The following is a 17869-nucleotide window of genomic DNA, read 5'->3' as shown; positions in this document are numbered from 1 at the left end:
TCCAATAATGTGGCCATAAATATGGGTTGAATTAATTGTGAATGAGATTTGAGGCTTTCCATATTTGGTTGGTTTGTTGTTCTGCTTACATCAACGGAAAAGTAATTAATTTCACACACCATAAAATACAAAAGGAGAATCAGAATTTAATGACATTGAATATTGACTTCAACAGAAATCCCAGAATTTGTGGTATCCAGAGTCTCAGGACAGGAAACATGTTCTTATTGGCCCGTCTGGATGCAAACTAGAAAACACTTTAACTATTTTTTTTTTCTAGTAAATAAGCTCCAATAAGACTATAACCAAACGGCTCTTTACAGTCTTTCGGTTTGCTCAATAGTACCTCTTTTGCGAGATGCCAGAACCCGTGCAGCCAACAGAACTCTTTTCTTTTATTGGACAAACCAATAGAACTAGAAAACAAAATTTTGCACAATTCAGGCTCAAAGTGGTCCATTTAGGATCAGCACAATCGCACCATTCAGAGGGTATTAGATTGATAAAAGGATTAGACAGTGAATGCTCACAAGTTAAGAGAATGGTTCACTGAACATTATATATTTCCATGAGAAATAGGACATCATAATACACAGGAAAAAATGGCAGAGAAATATCCAAATGTGGTATGCATGAAATGAATGCATCTCACTGGCTCAACTAATCCTACAGTCTCAGACAAGTCTATCTTACACGAAAAAATGGCAGACTGGCAGGTGGTACCAAGATGGAACCAGTCAACATCCAACACCTTATCAACCATCAAAACCAATCAAATAATATAATACCCCCCATCCCAGGTAATAGTAGCAAAAGAGCGATCGAGAGCTAATTTTGAAGTTGAAGAAAATATCTCCCCGCCAATCCTCGTCTTAATTTGTTATATCCTACTCAATATGAGAATTCATGACCTCGAAGTGAAATATATTTCTTGACCCAGATGGCAATGTCCTCAGCACAAACCTGGGCCTGGGGGCTTTTGAGAAGTACGTCAAGCGTCGCAAATTCATGTACTCCATCCTTATACTCAAGAACAGGTGCATCAACATTCACCTTCCGAAGCTCCTCCGAGTAAGCAATGGCTCGATCCCTCATCCAGTCGTGCTCTGCCACCACTGTCAACGTTGGGGGCATAAGCTTTAATGGAGGAGACCGTCCTGCGACAAGGGGATTAGCAGCTGGATGGTCCAAACTGAATTCATCCTCGGGTAGGAAAAGCTTCCATGCAAGCATACACATGGCCTTGTCATAAAAGTAGGAGTTTGCCAACTTTATTTCAGAATGTGTGGGAACACTTCCAACAAAAAATGGATACAACAGGACCTGTGCTACGACCTTGACAGGGTCTAGAAGTTTGCCTCCTTCCACAGCTTTCCGAGCCACGTAGTCTGCTATATTTGCACCACAACTCGCTCCAATAAGGACACATCTGTTTCAATATTGAGAAATAAAACAAGGTTAAGCACTGAAGAAGGGCAAACATAACTCCATGAGGACTATCTCAAAACTAGTAACAAAGGGAGTATGCATTACTGAAAAAAATTAATGTGAACATTACAACAGGATATTTACAAAAAAATGTTACCCTGCAACTAACGATGTCAGCAATTTTGGCTTAGTTTAATGACACAAACAAGAGTCTTTTAGGGGAGCCTTGGTGCAACATTTGAAGTTTCTGTAATATGACTGAGGTCACTTGTTCAAGTCGCGAAATCAGTCTTTTGCAAATGCAAGACAAGTCTGCCTGCAATACATCTACAATGGGTCCAACCCTTGCTAAACCCCCACCATAACCACATCTAGAAATCTCTGGTTTGCCCTTTTTTATAAACAAGGGCCCTTTAGGAGTGTTGAGATATTTGTTTCAGTTTGTTGAGATCATTCTTTAAGGATATAGGATATAGTTTGTTGAGCTAATTCTACTTGGATATAGTTTGTTGGGATAATTTTGTTAGGATTAATTTGTAATGATTAGATTATATTCTGCTATTGTTCCTAGTTATCTTATTGCTTCAGTTTGTTGGTTTGTTTCCCTATTTAGCTTGACCAAACTAGGATTAAGATACCTTATATATAAATATTGTCCATCTGAAATTCTGAATCAATCAATTATCATTCAATCATTCAATATTCAGAATATCTCCAGTTTCAAGTTGGTTTTCGGGCATATCGTTGCATGTTCTTCGCCCTAGTTCATTGTCTACTTTTGTTTGCGGAATCAGCTGACCCAACGGTAATCCTAGAGGATCAGTTTTTACTTGTGAAGCTCTTATGCTCGAAGCCTTTAACTCAAGAGTCATAGTTCTGTAATGTTGGTCCTGTGGAGCTAATGTGTGATGACCAGTCAGCTTTGCATCTCTACTCGAATCCAGTCTTTCATGAGAGAATCAAGTATAAAAAAGTTGACAGTCGTTTCATCAAAGAGAAAATTCTTTATGGAGTAACAAAACTTCTTCATTTTTCTCAAACGATTAGCTTGTTGATATCCTTAAAGGGTCCAAGGATATCATACATATGTTTCAAGGTGGATGCATATGATCTATGCACTCCAGCTTGAGGAGGAGTGTTGATATGTTATTATATGTTTAGTTTGTAGAGATAATTCTGTTAGGATATAGTTTGTTGAGGTAATTCTATTAGGATATAGTTTGCTGGGATAAATATGTCAGGATTAATTTTGTTAGGATTAGATTTTATTACTGCAGTTCCTTGTTATCTTATTGTTTTAGTTTGTTAGTCTGTTCCCCTATTTAGTTTGACTAGGACTAGGAAACCTTATATATAAATATTGTATTTCTGAACCAATCAATTATTCAGAACCCTTTTACGAAAGGTACTTAGGTGCTCTTAAGAGTAATACACAACTCCATTAAGAATGTAAGATATGGCACCATATAATCTTATACATGATGCTGGATAAAAAATGAAATAATATTAACCTAGATATGAACAGCTATGAACTAACTAGAGTATTACTCTCATATATTAGAATTTCTCCTTTTTGAGAGGCATTGTATCACAAAACATTCCGCCACACCCAAAGAAGGTAACAGCTGAAATATGGTCAAACAATCATCTTAATTCACCCAAACACTTTAAATAATGACTGAATATGTGCTCTAAATAGTAATTTATTATTTGGAAAGCTATTTTCAAGAAAACAATTATCATATTTGAGTAAATATTATTGGAGATAACTAAACAAGCTTTGAGGCATAAATATTGAATTGATAGACAAAGAAATCCAAGGAATCAGATTAGTATAGAAGACAATGTTGAGTTATGAAGGCAAAGAGTCATGGATAAAACATTAAATAAGATTGATATTCTTAGCCATGGTCAATAAGAAAAAAGAGAGAGCACCAGGAGAAGCACAAGTAAATGTAAAGCTGAAAGATATGACCCCAAAATAGTTATAGAGCCAACTCTAAAGAGAGAATGGCAAGAGATTCATGTGAAGCATGCCATTATGCTATCTTATTGTTATTAATGTTCTTCAATTTCATATTTAGCTCCTAGTCAATAAATTGGATGAACTAGTGGAATCTAGGGATGGCATAACTTACTTTAATACCTAAAAGGGCACTAATCATAAACCTGACAACGGTGCCAATGGGGCTCACAAAGAGGTCAACCACAAGGACAATAAATAAATAAAACATATTAAGTAGAAGCAAATGAAAAATAAAAAGGAGCTCCAAGTGGGCATAGTGCATGAGAATCCAACCAGTGTAGGAAAACTGAAATTTGACACTGACAGTGTAAACAAACCATCAGAGAAAAAAAAAAGAATGAAAAATTCTTAGGAGAAAAACATTCGCAGAAAAATGTTGCTTCAGCACTACAGATCCCCTAATCCATATCTGTAATCAATGAAAAGCCTCTAATTTCCCTAAACGGTATTAAAAAATTATTGGTGCCAGCCCTCGAGTAACCTCTCCACCAGAAGAGTATAAACAGCATGACATCATAATTTTACCTGTTCACCAACTGTCTTTCAATGTGTATGTATTTTTCAGTATACCTATATTTCTAAAATAAGCTATAAAGAACAGAGCTAAAGACACATTCGAAAGAGGAAAAACCAGTATCACCTATAAAAATCACTTCAGATAAAATGGAACGGCACGCAAAATGCTAATATTAACGATATTAGAGAAATCAATTCTCCCTAGTCTCATGACAAATGAGAATCCCAACCCCAAATACAAATCGGATCTAATATGTTAGGAACCAGAAAATGCCCCAAGATGAAATTTTAGCACTGACAAAGCTAGACTTATGCTGCGCTCAAGATGGAAACTAGTGAATCAGTGGAAGCAAAAACAAAATTCTGCTCCAAATCTCTAACCTCCATTAAATGTGGCCTATCAAGTATATAAAACAAGGCACCAAGAAAACATTGTTGTAAACATATCCACAAAAACAAACAATAAGTCAATAACAGAATGCAGTTCAGAGACACCAATAATTCAACCTAAATCTTGAAATTCTTACTAAAAACATGTAAAATGATTAGAAACATGGCATAGGAACACCAACCTTGTCGGATCTCCATGAGCAGCCAACCAAGGCTCAACCACTGAAGCTCCAAAGGTATCAACAATGTGCCTATGAGCATCTGATTTGTTGAACTCACTACCAGCACCACCACCAATCCTTCCAACCCCCATCGACTTGCTACACTCTGCCAAATTCGCCTGCTTCGCCAGCCAAGTCAGCACCTTCATCCCATCATCAAAAGCCGCCGGGTACCGACTCTCCGGCGCCAACCGATACCCAACAGCCACCACAATCACATCACATAGCTTCGCCATCCGCCGGCAAAACACATCATTCGCCACTGAATCATTGCTCCCGCTGACCCAACCTCCGCCGTGGAACTGCAGCATCACCGGTAGCTTCCTCCTGCGACCTTCCATCCCCGGCGCGTACCCCCGGTAGCCGGCGGCGGCGCCGCCGGACATCAAATTCAAACCCTCAACGCCATTGCTGGGTCCATAACTGTTCCCCCGAGGCTCATCCCGGTGCGGGTAGCTGTTCCGCCGCGAGCTCGGATCAGATCCGCGCTGTGGATCGTAGACAGGGTGGGACCTAGGCTTGGAAGACGGGTGAGGTTTGGAATGAGGCTCGGGCGGGGAGAGTGAGGATTCGGGAAGGAAGATTCGGACGGAGAGAGAGGTGAATGGGTCGATGTGGATGTCTTTGGTGGCGACGCCGTCGGTGAAGGAAGGATTGGCGGCGGCGACGGATTCTTCGGGTCGTGAGGTGACGCCAAACGGGTCGGAGGTTTCCGGTGGGGCTTGAATTCGGTTCTGTAGACGGTGCTTCAAGAGGAACTTGAAGAACACGCTATAGAGCTTGACAGCCACACTTGGCATTTCTCTCTCTAACTTGCTCCACTGTAATCCACTCTTTCTCTCTCTATATATGTGTATATATCTGAAGATGAAGAAGAAACTGGTTTCTTTTTTGTTAAATTTTTGGGTTGGGATTAGGAGGAGGATGATGAATGATGATAATTCATGGGTGAATTGGGATTTGGGATTGAGATTGGGTGAATTGGGATCGCGTGGGATTAATTAGGGTTTATGTGTGAATTGGAATTGGTTTGAATCTGCGACGGTGTTTCGATTCAATGGCGGAGTGAGGTGAGAGAGAGAGAGAGAGAGAGAGAGAGAGATTGGGAAAGAGACAGAGGGGCGTTTGGTAAGTGATGATGGACATACATGCAGCATAACGCTGGTGGCTTGTTGTTTTTTTCTGGATTTGTCTAATATCGACTTTTCTTTAATTGTTTAATTAAATGACCTAAATTTTTATGTATGTAGCTTTTTATTTTTTTAAGTGTCCTCCAAATTTGACATAATACTTAAAGTGGCGGAGAGGTTGCTTGCGTCGGCTCATATCTAATATCGTGTTCGAAGAGCTCAATGGCTCATGTGACCACTTCAACCGTTGTTGGTCCCACCTCCACCGGCACCTTCGCCCTCCGTCACCAATGATGACGCGTCTATCACCACCAGGTAACACCACCTCCTTCATTGCCACCACACCACTATTGTCGCACCTTTATCACCATGACCACCACACCTTCACCACCACCATCGTTATCATTGCCGCCACTATACCACTATTGTTGCCACCGTTGTAACATCCTGAATTAACGGTTAGTCTTACGGTAACAACGAAAGTCTTTCCAACACACTTTGTCCTCACTCACATGCTTCCTAAGAAAATTTCTTCAAGTCAAACACACTTAACCTTGGAGTTTTAAGAGTTGGGATCCCGAAAAGAAGATGCACATTGTTGTTATGAGTAGTACCATCAAATTTTATAAGTCATCATTAATTGTTTAGTCTCATGCCTATACGATCTCATAATACCTCTCGTTCTAGTGCCAGATCGGTTCAATCATGTGCACCTTCGCCTAGAAGCTTCGCTAGGAGTGGCTTCTTGTTCGTGCCTTCTCATCACACTAACGATCACTCTCCGCTCTTGTCGACCTCGTATATCACAATTGCTTCCACTATATCATTATTGTTTCCACTGTTGCCACCATCTTCATCAGGTAACTCTCACATTCACCGCCACCATCTTCAATGCTACTTGACACTGCTTGCCACCATCGAGTCGTTGTCACACCCATTCTCAATAATTTACAAAGTTGACACCAATTATGATTATTGTAAAATTTCAAAGTTGACTACAAGTTTTTTAAAACTGAAAAACTAAAACAAAAACTAAAATTAGATGGCTTTGAATCATGGATTTAGAAGCCTCAAGTGTGAAGTGGACTGTGAAGAGTTGTTGGCCACCTTGGATAAGCCTATATTGTGCAATTCTACACCGGTGTACCTTGCGAAATTTGATACCCACTCTCATCTTCGGGCGCTCGAGTGTTAGAGATTCCTTTTGTTGAGTTGGAGACTCTTGTGTTAAGAGACTTCTTGTTGATTCTTTCATTTGCTTGTCTAATATTTTAAAACACTTTTTTTGATTCATCGGAAAATAATATTTTAAAACACTATATAAGAAAACTTATTTTAATTTTTAAATATTATAAATTGTAAAACCAAAAATTCACCCCAAACGGGGCATTAGGATTCTATGACATGGAAACTTGATTTGTAACCATCAACACAAACTGTGGAAATCTGTTGTGATGAATTTGGTTGTTTTGAAAATTCTTGGACGAATTCAACTATTCAATCATTCAAGTAATTCAATTTACAAATCTAGCAATAATATTATTATGTTTGAATGTTGGTTGAATATTTGAAAGTTGAACAAGTGACGTAAAGGTTGAATTAGAAGACTAGTCTTATCTTCTTCTTCTTTTTTCTGTTATAAAGTCTAATCTTATTTTTTAACATAAAAATGTTCAGACTAATCTTCGTCTCTTACAGAAGAAAAATTGGAGTTTATCGGATCAGTATCATCTTGTGAAAAATCTCTTATCTTTTTTCATGTTGAAATTGTGTCTAGATTTTTCTTTATGGCAATCAATGTCCCCGTTTATTGACCTGACTAATTCTTTTGTGCAGACATCATGGGGGATAAATATCTACATATACAAAAAAACAAAAGGTGGGAGAATGTTTTTTATACATACATATCACGCCCCCAATGAATATACTAGTATTAATTTTGACCGTTGAACACAACATAACATATCTGCTTTCCACTCTTAAACTATACTTTGATATACATCTCCTATACTTATATAGCATAATAGTGGTAACCAATCTGCTTTCCACTCTTAAACTATACTTTGATATACATCTCCTATACTTATATAGCATAATAGTCGTAACCAGTAAGGCAGTAACTACTATTGGGCACCGAATTTTGTGGAAGCTTTTGCCTTCCACCAAGCGGAAAGTATGAAACAAAATTTAATTTTACAGTTTGTGACCGTCTAAAATAGTCACAAAAATGAATATATGTTAATGGTCACTATGTGGTACAACTATCTTTTACGTTTAATATATTCAATTATTAGGTGTCTTCTGCGTTACATCGATACTTAGAAGTTTAGGTAAAATAAAAATGAGTTTAATTTTGATGAACTAAGTGTAAAATTTTTTTTACACCATCAATCAATCAGATTTCAAAGATTTGTCATGTCACTTAATTTAATTAAATTTGAGAAAAATGTACACAGTGTCAAAGTCACATTGGTTTAGAGTTAGTAGTTGACTAAACCTATATGAAAAAGACGAACTATTTCATTGCTGATGGTATATTTATCTAGGTACAAGACCCAAATTATATCGTACACAAGTACACAACTGTAAAATACATGTATTGTTTTCCAAGGAATTTATCCTAGTTGCCAGACAGATTTGTAGCAGAAAACTCAGAATTCCATTTATCATATCCACACAAAAATTTACAATGCCCCCCCCCCCCCCCCCCCAACTTGGTTGCAGTTTCCTCTAAAGATAATTAAAACGTGAAAGCAAATTCAAGTCTACACTGCAATTATTTAGTTGAAGACTTCAATCTCTAAAAACCAGCTTGCACTTCACCTTTTCAGCATCTTCCTCTCTAATTAAATCAACGTGATTCAGTGATGCTCTCTCTGAGCAGAATAGGGGCATCAGAAGAGAAAACAATGATAAAAACATGCTAGACAAGGATAACAGAAATCATACAAGCATCTGTGTTGTGAGTCGTGAAGGGGCTCGAATGCATAACTCCCACCACAGAAATCATGCCATTTCCTCGATCATGTACGAGAGGTTGCTTCCCATTAAAAATTTCAGTGCTCCATCAAGGCCGTTTCAGTCTCAGAGAGAGGAGCTGCCAAAAACAGAATTCATAACTCATTATTTTACCAACATGAAATAGTCATACAGAGTAGCTAACATTACAAGCTTCTAGTGTCGATTTATGTCTTCAAAATCATGTTTAATCTAAAATATGAATGGGTAACTTTTAAAGTAAACAGAATACAGAGAGGAAAACTCTTTAAAGAAGAGGAGAAAAACGTAAGAATAGTAAAACACTGCTCTATATCTTCCCTCTCCCGCCCTTCATCCTATATTTCCAACTAGCAACATCAGATGATAAAATTAAAAAGAACTGGCAGATTGCTATAGCATAACAATTTATTGCAAGCTTAACATACCCAGCAAGTCTTCAAATGATTCTACTGAAAGTGATGTGTCGATTAGCAGAGGTGGTGAAAAGACTTGATCCTGAGCATCATCAAATTCAAGACTTGATTGTTGTGCATCAGAAGTTGCATTTGAACCTGAAGATGAGAGAAATCCATCTACATGGTCATAATCAGAAACACTTTCTGGACCATTCAACATATTTGGAAATTCATCAAACTTGATCTCCCCATGTCCATCACATGTGTGGCTCTCTTCTAGCAAAGAATCATCCATCTGAGATACAAATAAACGTTTACTCATCAACGACGAGACCCTTGTTTCTGCATCTAAATGAGAAAACCCAGTATCTGGAATAGTGGCAAAGAAGTGCTCAGAACTTCCATCAGAATGACTGTCATGTGACAATTTTGAATTGTAACACATCGATGACAATGCTGCTTCTCTTACTGACCTCTTCAAGTCCTGGACATAGAAACTATCGTTACCTGCATAATGTAAAACAGGGATCAGTACCTACTAACTCCTAAATAGAGCCATTATCAGTAGCTTTTTTTCACAAATGACTGATGAAATTCCATCAAAAAAGCTTTGAGCTTCAAAATAATTAACCATTTAAGCAAGAAGGTTAGAAGACACAACAAACCTTCTGCTAAACTCTCTACTTGGTTAATTGAAGGAGAATCCAAATCTATTCTATCAGAAAGATTCTCAGTTTGGCTGGCTTGGGGAGCTGTGTCATGCCACCTTTGCACATTACCAGCTTTTCCAGAAGAAGTTGGGGTCGAGCTAAATAATTGAGGAAGCTTTAAAGTGGGAGGAGTGACAGAAACCTTGTCAAATCGATCATTTGATATTCTTAAAGTCACCTGACCAACATCACCAGCGCTACCATCCTAAAATAAATGATTAAGTAAGAAAATCAGATCTCTTATTTTCAAGGCATTAAAATGATTGCAATATTATACATAAAAAGCACAGAATATGATAGAACTGGTAATTTTCCACTGAATATTATTGCTAAGAACAGTGAGATTACAACCTAGAAGCTCAATAGCAAATTGAACTGGAATCTAAGAAATACAAAGAATCTGAGATGATTTGGGGAAGAACAATGGAGATTAGGGTTTCCGTTGAGATCCCACGATCTCAACTGGTTCCACAACCAGAACAACTCCAATTTTCCAGAATGACTTCTCCAACAAGCTATCCCCTATTTATACTACATAATTCTGCTAACTGTTTCTAACAACCTACAGCTGGCAACAACTGTTTATTTTACCAACTAATACTAATTACATCTTAGGTCCCCAATCTAATTCACTTCACATTAGAACCCCTTCTTCTAGAGTAGACATGCTTGAACCTATCAGAATAACTACAAATAATCATTTTATTACTAGTGCTTGTATAATCCTAAAATAAAAGGAAACAAGGCATCATTTCATCCAAATCTGAGGTAGAAATGAGTTGTAATGCAAATAAACCCCTGTTGATTACCATTCTCCCACTACTCTGTCCTTGTATAGGTGACGTCAGCTGACCATGATGTTTGTTCATTGGTGGAAGATTGGAAGCTATGTAGATCACCTTTTCCGAACACTCTGATATGGACTTTTGCAATGTTGGAGCAATTTCCTTGAGTTGGTTAATAAGCACCTGCACATGAAAAATGCAAAAATGAGACACTTCAATAAAGATGTGTTTCTTTATGATAGGAACTCGACAGCAATTACGACAACTCTGAATATCACACTGATAGAATCCTAGTACTTTATTTCTAACAATAGGGATATATTCCCCAACAAAAGGTACAAAATCTGCAGAGCATCGAGTTTGCAAACCTTCCTGCCTAAAGGCCCGAACATTTTCAAATGACTAGATGCCCTCCCCTATAGTTCTCACTATTATTTATATGCTGTTATTTCCTACCCTTCTACGAACCAACTCTAACTCCCTCAGCTAATAGAAGCCAGCATTGGGCTTACCTAACAAGACTAACACCTTGCCCTCAAGGTGAACTTAGGTAAACTGAAAAAGGTCCTCCCCCATCAACATGGTTTTGTCAATCTCCTTGTTTTTGTCTTCGCACACTGGTTTTCTCCCCCATCAACATGGTTTTGTTTTTTATTTTCAGACTTCTATATTCTCTTTTGTTTTCTTGCTCCAATGATTCCAATTTCTATTTCTTCATCCTTTTATTCCCTTTGGTTTTCTTGCTCCAAAGAATCTAGTTCTTCAATTTCGTCTTCCCTTTTGTTTTATTGCTCCTAAGAATCTAGTTTAGATTGCACTTGAGATTGGATCTTTAATACCGGTTGGTAGAAACTAGGTAACTTATTACAGATAAGTTCCCAATTACGGATACTAGACTCTGCAGAACTTTGAGGGATTCGCGAACCTCCCAAGTCCCGACCCAAAGGCCCGAACTTTCTCTAATGATTAGATGCCCTCTCCTATCTTTCCCATCTATTATTTATATTTTTTATTTCCTATGCTTCTACTAACTATCTCAACTAATTTCCTCAACTAACAGAAGCCAGCTCAATGGGCTTCAATTACAGATAGTAAACACCCACAAAACAGGGAAGAAAGAGACTAACGCCAAATTAACAAAAAAATATGTATCTATCTACTCCCTAGTCCAGGTGTGTAGGGGGGCGTCTATCAACAAAAAAAACACAATTAACCTAGTATTAAAAATTTACGATATTATTTCTTCTACAGATTAAAAGCATCAGGTTGAATTGCAATGACAGAGAGGTAATTAAGAAATAAAACTCCATCAAATGAAAATAGCTAATGTAAAATGAAACTTCATATGGAGCACTACAACATTGGTTGGATCTGTTGAATGGTAAACATGTTTTAGTGCATTACCTGAAAGCTAACCAAGTGCTGCTGATGCTCTGCAAGGGTTGCTGATAAAGACTCAGCATGACTACTTGAGCCACCTTCTTGAGCACTTCGCAGTATATCTGGACCCTCTCCATCATTTGCTTTCGCCTACAGATCATAGCATGGTTAGAAGTTTCTATATGCAGGAAATGCAAGTGAACAGTGTAAACTAGTGACTATAGAGAAATGAGAAACTATGATAACACCTCGTTGAATAATTCAAATCAAGTAGACAGCAAAAATTAGTTCCTCAAAATACATATAACTAAACTGGCAAGATATTGTTGAACATTTTAAACTCAGTACATTTCAACCCCACCCCCAAAGTTCCAAGGAAAAACAGGCAGGATAAAGGTGCAGTGTTATCAGTGGCAGATGCCATGGCAGAAAGACATAGCAGGGAAACTTAAGTCTGGCAGAACTATGGTGTTAAAATCACCACAAACCACTCCAATATCATCTCAGTTATTAGATGCAGCATTCAGAATAATCTTCAACAAGCAAATACCAAATTAAAATGAGGCAACCCTTATGGAGCTTGATAACCAAGCTAAGTATATTCATATATTTCTTTCTACTAAAGCTTTGTTGCTGTTGCATATATTTATTTTGTTTTTGCAATTATTATAATTTGAAATTACTAATTATACAATCAGAACTTTTCAATGAAGACTAGAGTGAAACTTTAAAAAGTATCCAATATTATATACAATTAATAATTAATCACGCTTGACTTGTCAGCTTTGAAGCAAAATATCAGGGTGTGGCTTGACTAAATAATTGAGCTTAATACCAAACTCAAATTCTGTCATGTTTCATATTTGGCTGAGCCAAGCTTTTATCAAGGTTATTCTACGCCATTAAAATAATTCAGTTAGATTTCCACCAATCAAACTTCAAGATCAGCTCATTAATACTGTTTTTCGTAATACCTTCTCAAAATGCCAACAGATACTGTTTATTTCTTTCCATGATGGATTATTTATTCAGCTGAAATATATTTCAGCTGTGTAATAATTTTCTGGATATAAGCTATCAATATATGTTATTCATTCATCTTTTTCAGATATATCTAATAAACTTCAAAGAGATGCTATCATGATTCATTAAGGCAATTGCTGCACTATCCAACTTTTTGGCTCAGCACTTTTCGGGCTTGCTGCCATTGGTAGTCAGTAGTCACACACCATCGACAACACTGAAAGAAGGGATGCATAAGAACAAAACATGGTACCATCTTTAAAGCTCAGCTTGTAAAGACCATACCAGATGAAGTGATTGTTTACTGATACGTTGCAAAGCATGAGTCCATCCCCGTATGACCTCTGCTACATCAACAGTTTGATAGACTCCTCCAGTTCTACCATCTAATCTTGTCAATGTCTCATTCGTAAGATGCAATCCTTCATTCTCCTTGTTGTTATCTGCATCCACAACCGGAAAATTTCCAGGTTGGCCAAGTAATTCATCCGAATATGGAGCCTGAGAACTCTGGTCCATTGCTGCCAGCAAAGATGATCCAGAGATTCTATACCTGAAATTTGTGTTTCACAAAGTGAGTTGGTATGACATCATCAATGAATATAGGAAGGTAAGGCAAGCTACATGAACCTATGTTCCCGGTGAGCTATCAAGTCCTCAATAGGGCCCGACGAAAGAACTTCATGTTGACCTGTACATTGATATTAATATTAAGTTCAATATCACTAACAAGTCTCTTTTCACAACAGGTGGCTTTTTGACGAAGAAATATAAAAGAAAAAGTGTGTAGCCTCATAACAGAACTACATCAATGGTTTATTGACAGCACTATTAGGTGCAAATGCATAGTGAGAATATATCAGAAATTTAAAACACAAAAACTAATAAGTTAAATAGGTGTGTAAAAAAGGGGAGAAACATATCACTAATCATCAAATTATGAAAGGTATGCAAACAGAATCTTGTATTCCCATCCCTCAAAATGTATAATTAATCATCTTGCCTCATTTAACATAGTAACATACTACAAAATGAGGATTCTAGAATTCAATGATCTATTAGACAAATGAAAAAGAATAACAAAGCATTGATTTTCACACTTACTTTTACGAGCTAATAAAGACTCCCATAGGCGAGTAGCTTTTGAAACCAAATGGGAGTTATGGGTTGAGCTCGACACGAGGTCATCCCAGAGTTCACCTTCCAACTTTACTTTATTCCTCAAGTCATGTAGTGTTTTATCTAGCTCTTGTTGCAAATAAGCCTGAATGCAGGATATAATTACTTGAGAGAAAAATCTGTAGAGAATATTCATGGAGCAGAGAGTTGATAAGATGTACTATACTATAGCCAGACTTGGCAAATAGCCTTCGGTTATTGATATACCTCCTCAGCACATAAGCCACGAAATTCAGCAGTCAATTCACGAGCCAAATTCAAACTTGTATCTTGCCATTGTTCAGACATTTGTGCATATTTAAGAAACTTCCTTCTTTCAAGGGCTATTTTAGCCTATTCAAGAAAAAAGAATCAATCTATTTACTAAAAACCAAATGATGATATTATCAAGATTAAACAAAAAATTAAGTTTTAAGTTGAAATTCATTACATTCTACAGACTACACCAAGCATTTCAAACACCTCATAATTCTTTTGATAACAGTGTCACATGCTTATATTGATAGTACATTCATCCCCTCGAAAACTTCTATATAAAATATCACAAATACCTTTGTAACTTGAAGGAGAGTAGTAGCATGTGTGAATGCTACACCAGCCAATGATGCAGGAAATGGGTTAGAAGTTGTGTCATCAGTAAACGTCCTCCTATGAACCTCTTGCAAAGCATGCATAGAAAGCTGCCACAGAAGTTCAACAAACCTACACCAACAACACATACATCTAAATCATGAGCTCCAACACAATCTCACACCACAGGAGATTTCCACCTCACGACATCCTCAACAAAAATTAGTTTTCACAAAATACCAGTTACTCAACAACATCTACCGGTTTTCTAATTTCTTCATGCACATTATATATGAACAAACTAGTCTTATACTTGATCATATACCCGTTTTGCCCATCAATTTCCCTCATCACTCAATATAGTTCCAACCAACGACATACAACAAGTGAACTTTTTAACATTTTAATCATGTTAAATCCATCAACTCAGTGGGATCAAAACAACTGAACCTAGTGCAACCAATTTAACATAACTAACTGCAGCACATTTCGCAAAATATTTATTCCCAACAATCAAAATCCTAAAAATTTTGAAACCAGAAAACTGAGGAGCAAAGGGACGATACCAACCTAGGCCCACAACATGTAGCAAGTGAAGAAACTCTCGAATTGCTCCTGGGAAGCGCACCCTGCGACTCGAGCTCACTAATGATCCCTTGCACAACCTAGCCAAATGCCACACTCAATTCCACCACTACAGACCAAATAGCAACAGAAAATTGAAATTGGCAATACCTTGCGAAAATCACGAGACCGCGCGGAATCGAAAATTGGCCAAACCTTACCAAAATCCTAAAAGATCCGAAAACAAAATCACATAGTGTAACACATCAAGTAATTGAAATTGATGGAGGGAACAGGGAAGAGTGAAGGAGTAGTACTTTGGCGGATTGAATTGGACCTCTGAGGGAGGAGAGGATGAAGTAGAGGAGTTGTTCTCCTAATTTAGGGTTCGAATGACGGAAGAGTCCGACCCGAGAAGTGGCGCCATTGGAATTGGATCCTCTCGCTCCTCCGATAATCGATGGATCCAAACCTAGCAGCAAACAGTTAGAGTACATTGCGTTTTCGAGCTCCATCTCCCTCTCCTTCTCTCTCTCCATCATCATCATCATCATCATCATCGTGATCTCTCTCTGAGAATCTGAGATAGTTGTTGAAGTAACAACCAACAATGTTCGCTTCTTCTTCTGTGGAGAGACGAATGAAGAATGAAGGTCGTTATTTTGAGATTCGAGGTCCCTGTGGTTTTGTGATATTGAGGAAAGGACCGTTAATTTTGAAAAGGGAGGAGCCGGTTTGTGAATGAGTTGCTTCATCCTATATTGGTATGGACTATGGACTATGCTTATGAAATGGTAAAAGTAAATTAATAGACAAAATGCAAACAATTAAATTATAAATTTAACTATGAGCATCAACGTTCATTGGGAAGTTTTTATGGTGGACTTTTAAGTGTATTTGATCTACGTCATTGTTAGCACTCAAAATACGTAACGGTTAGAAATTAGTTGAATCACCCTGCAGGCCGGCATGGTAAAGTAGTTGATGAATGTTTTTACCGAAGAAAGCAAGCGACTGATTGAATGAAGCGGAGATCGGCTAAAGATTTAAACTTGCATTGAGGAACAAAATCTCTTCCTTGAGCAATCACTTGATTAGAGAATCGTTATGTTGGTTTCCTGGCCGACCAAAACGGCTACCTAACCCCAAGAAACTATTTGTGAATCAACAGTATATAAAAATGTGGTTAACCTGATGTACTATAACAATCGCAGAAGTAAATTTATGAGTATTGTCAGGAGGTTAATCACCTTGATGTTATTCACCACAAAATTAAGTTATATAAGTTACATATAAAATATTATTTGAGTATATCTTTTCTTTTGAAATTTAGTTTTTGCTCATAAGCTATTTATAACTTGGAAAAATTAAGAAGTTTATTTTTTAAGATATTATTTAAAAATGTACTTAATCTATCTTTAAAAGCTTTGAATTCCAAAAGCAGTTAGGGCATATACTACTTCAATTTAAAATGAAGAGAAAGACAAGAATTACAAAATCAAATCCTAACCAAAAAAGGCAAATCACACTAGAAGGATAAATTTTTCAAACACAAAGGAGAATATCATGACGAGATGCTTGCTTTGTCAAAGTATTTACTACCACATTACGTTCCTTAGGAATGTGGCAAATAGACACAATACAATCTCAATTCATAACTTTTATAACCTTGGATATCAAGTCTCGCAACCAACACGTTTGGACATCTCTATTATGTAAAAGGATCTCTACAACCTCCAAACAGACAAAGTAACACGAAACATCTCTATATCCCAAATCCCAAACTTAGCGAAGGTTTGTGAAACTGCAAGGAGCTCTGCATAAAAAGCATCCCCTCCCTAAAATAACTCACAAAGCCAAATAACCTTCGCCCAACATGGTCACGGAGATCACCTCCCCCATCCATCTTGTTTGAGGTAGGGACTCAACTGCCATAAGCGAAAAGAGTCACTTCACTCTCTTTGTATCACTACAACCTAGGTCCCATTAATTACAACAAAAAGAGAGTTATTTTTATGTTGAAGATGCACAATCAACCAATCTTGAAAAGCCAACTAATTAGGAAGATGCGACAATAAAAAACGAAACTGAGTTCACACTTGCACTGAAGAGGGGCAATTGCACATAAAATTATCAATGTCTTCAATGGGAGTGCTACATCGTATACAAACAACAAACACTCTAAGCTTGCACTGGAGCCTCTAATGGTTTGTGGGAAGAGCATTATACTTAATTAGCCACATGAAAAATCAGACTATCTCCGAAGCACACACCTTCCAGATCAAACGCCACAAATGCACACTAGGACGCTCATCATCTATCTATAAAATAATTATAAGCAGAAGCAGTACTATATCAACTATCGTTACTCCAATGCCACAATAGTTGTTCCTCACCATTCAAAACCGCATGAACCTGAATAATACTGTGAATCTCATCGTGGACACCTAAGGACCTAAGGTATCAAGGTATGAAGAAGAACGAAATTTCAACCTCCATTAAATAAAGAATGTGATGATAATTATTTTTATGAAATTTCCCCATTTTTTTAG

The 17869-nt window shown here is 37.4% G+C and overlaps 2 protein-coding genes across 5 annotated transcripts; both read right to left on the bottom strand.

The window, feature by feature from the left end:
- Positions 1 to 533: 533 nt before the first annotated feature.
- On the bottom strand, positions 534 to 5720 carry LOC130729652 (probable carboxylesterase 11). The gene is made up of 2 exons (XM_057581469.1): positions 4543 to 5720; positions 534 to 1429 (listed from the first exon to the last, which is right to left on the bottom strand). The coding sequence occupies exons 1-2, from the start codon at positions 5379 to 5381 to the stop codon at positions 892 to 894; spliced, it is 1377 nt and encodes a 458-aa protein (XP_057437452.1). The 5' UTR covers positions 5382 to 5720; the 3' UTR covers positions 534 to 891.
- Positions 5721 to 8213: 2493 nt separating this feature from the next.
- LOC130729651 (AUGMIN subunit 6-like) lies at positions 8214 to 16067 on the bottom strand. Of its 4 annotated transcripts, none has more exons than XR_009016065.1 (14): positions 15635 to 16067; positions 15489 to 15545; positions 15324 to 15418; positions 14735 to 14885; positions 14391 to 14516; positions 14109 to 14268; positions 13635 to 13695; positions 13290 to 13557; positions 12006 to 12131; positions 10626 to 10784; positions 9772 to 10021; positions 9137 to 9613; positions 8661 to 8808; positions 8214 to 8587 (listed from the first exon to the last, which is right to left on the bottom strand). XR_009016065.1 is itself a non-coding variant. In XM_057581467.1 (13 exons), exons 1-13 carry the CDS (start codon positions 15875 to 15877, stop codon positions 8768 to 8770), a joined length of 2214 nt encoding a protein of 737 aa, XP_057437450.1. In that variant the 5' UTR covers positions 15878 to 16067; the 3' UTR covers positions 8214 to 8767. The 4 variants fall into 4 exon arrangements, 2 of the variants coding, with proteins under 2 accessions (XP_057437450.1, XP_057437451.1); XR_009016066.1 differs by having other exon boundaries at positions 8214 to 8553; XM_057581467.1 differs by having other exon boundaries at positions 8214 to 8808.
- Positions 16068 to 17869: the final 1802 nt, after the last annotated feature.

The sequence above is a fragment of the Lotus japonicus genome, chromosome 1, assembly GCF_012489685.1.
Source record: "Lotus japonicus ecotype B-129 chromosome 1, LjGifu_v1.2".
NCBI classification, from domain to species: Eukaryota; Viridiplantae; Streptophyta; class Magnoliopsida; order Fabales; family Fabaceae; genus Lotus; species Lotus japonicus.
Note: the sequence above shows the minus strand (reverse complement) of the source record. Positions and strands in the feature narration are given on the sequence as shown.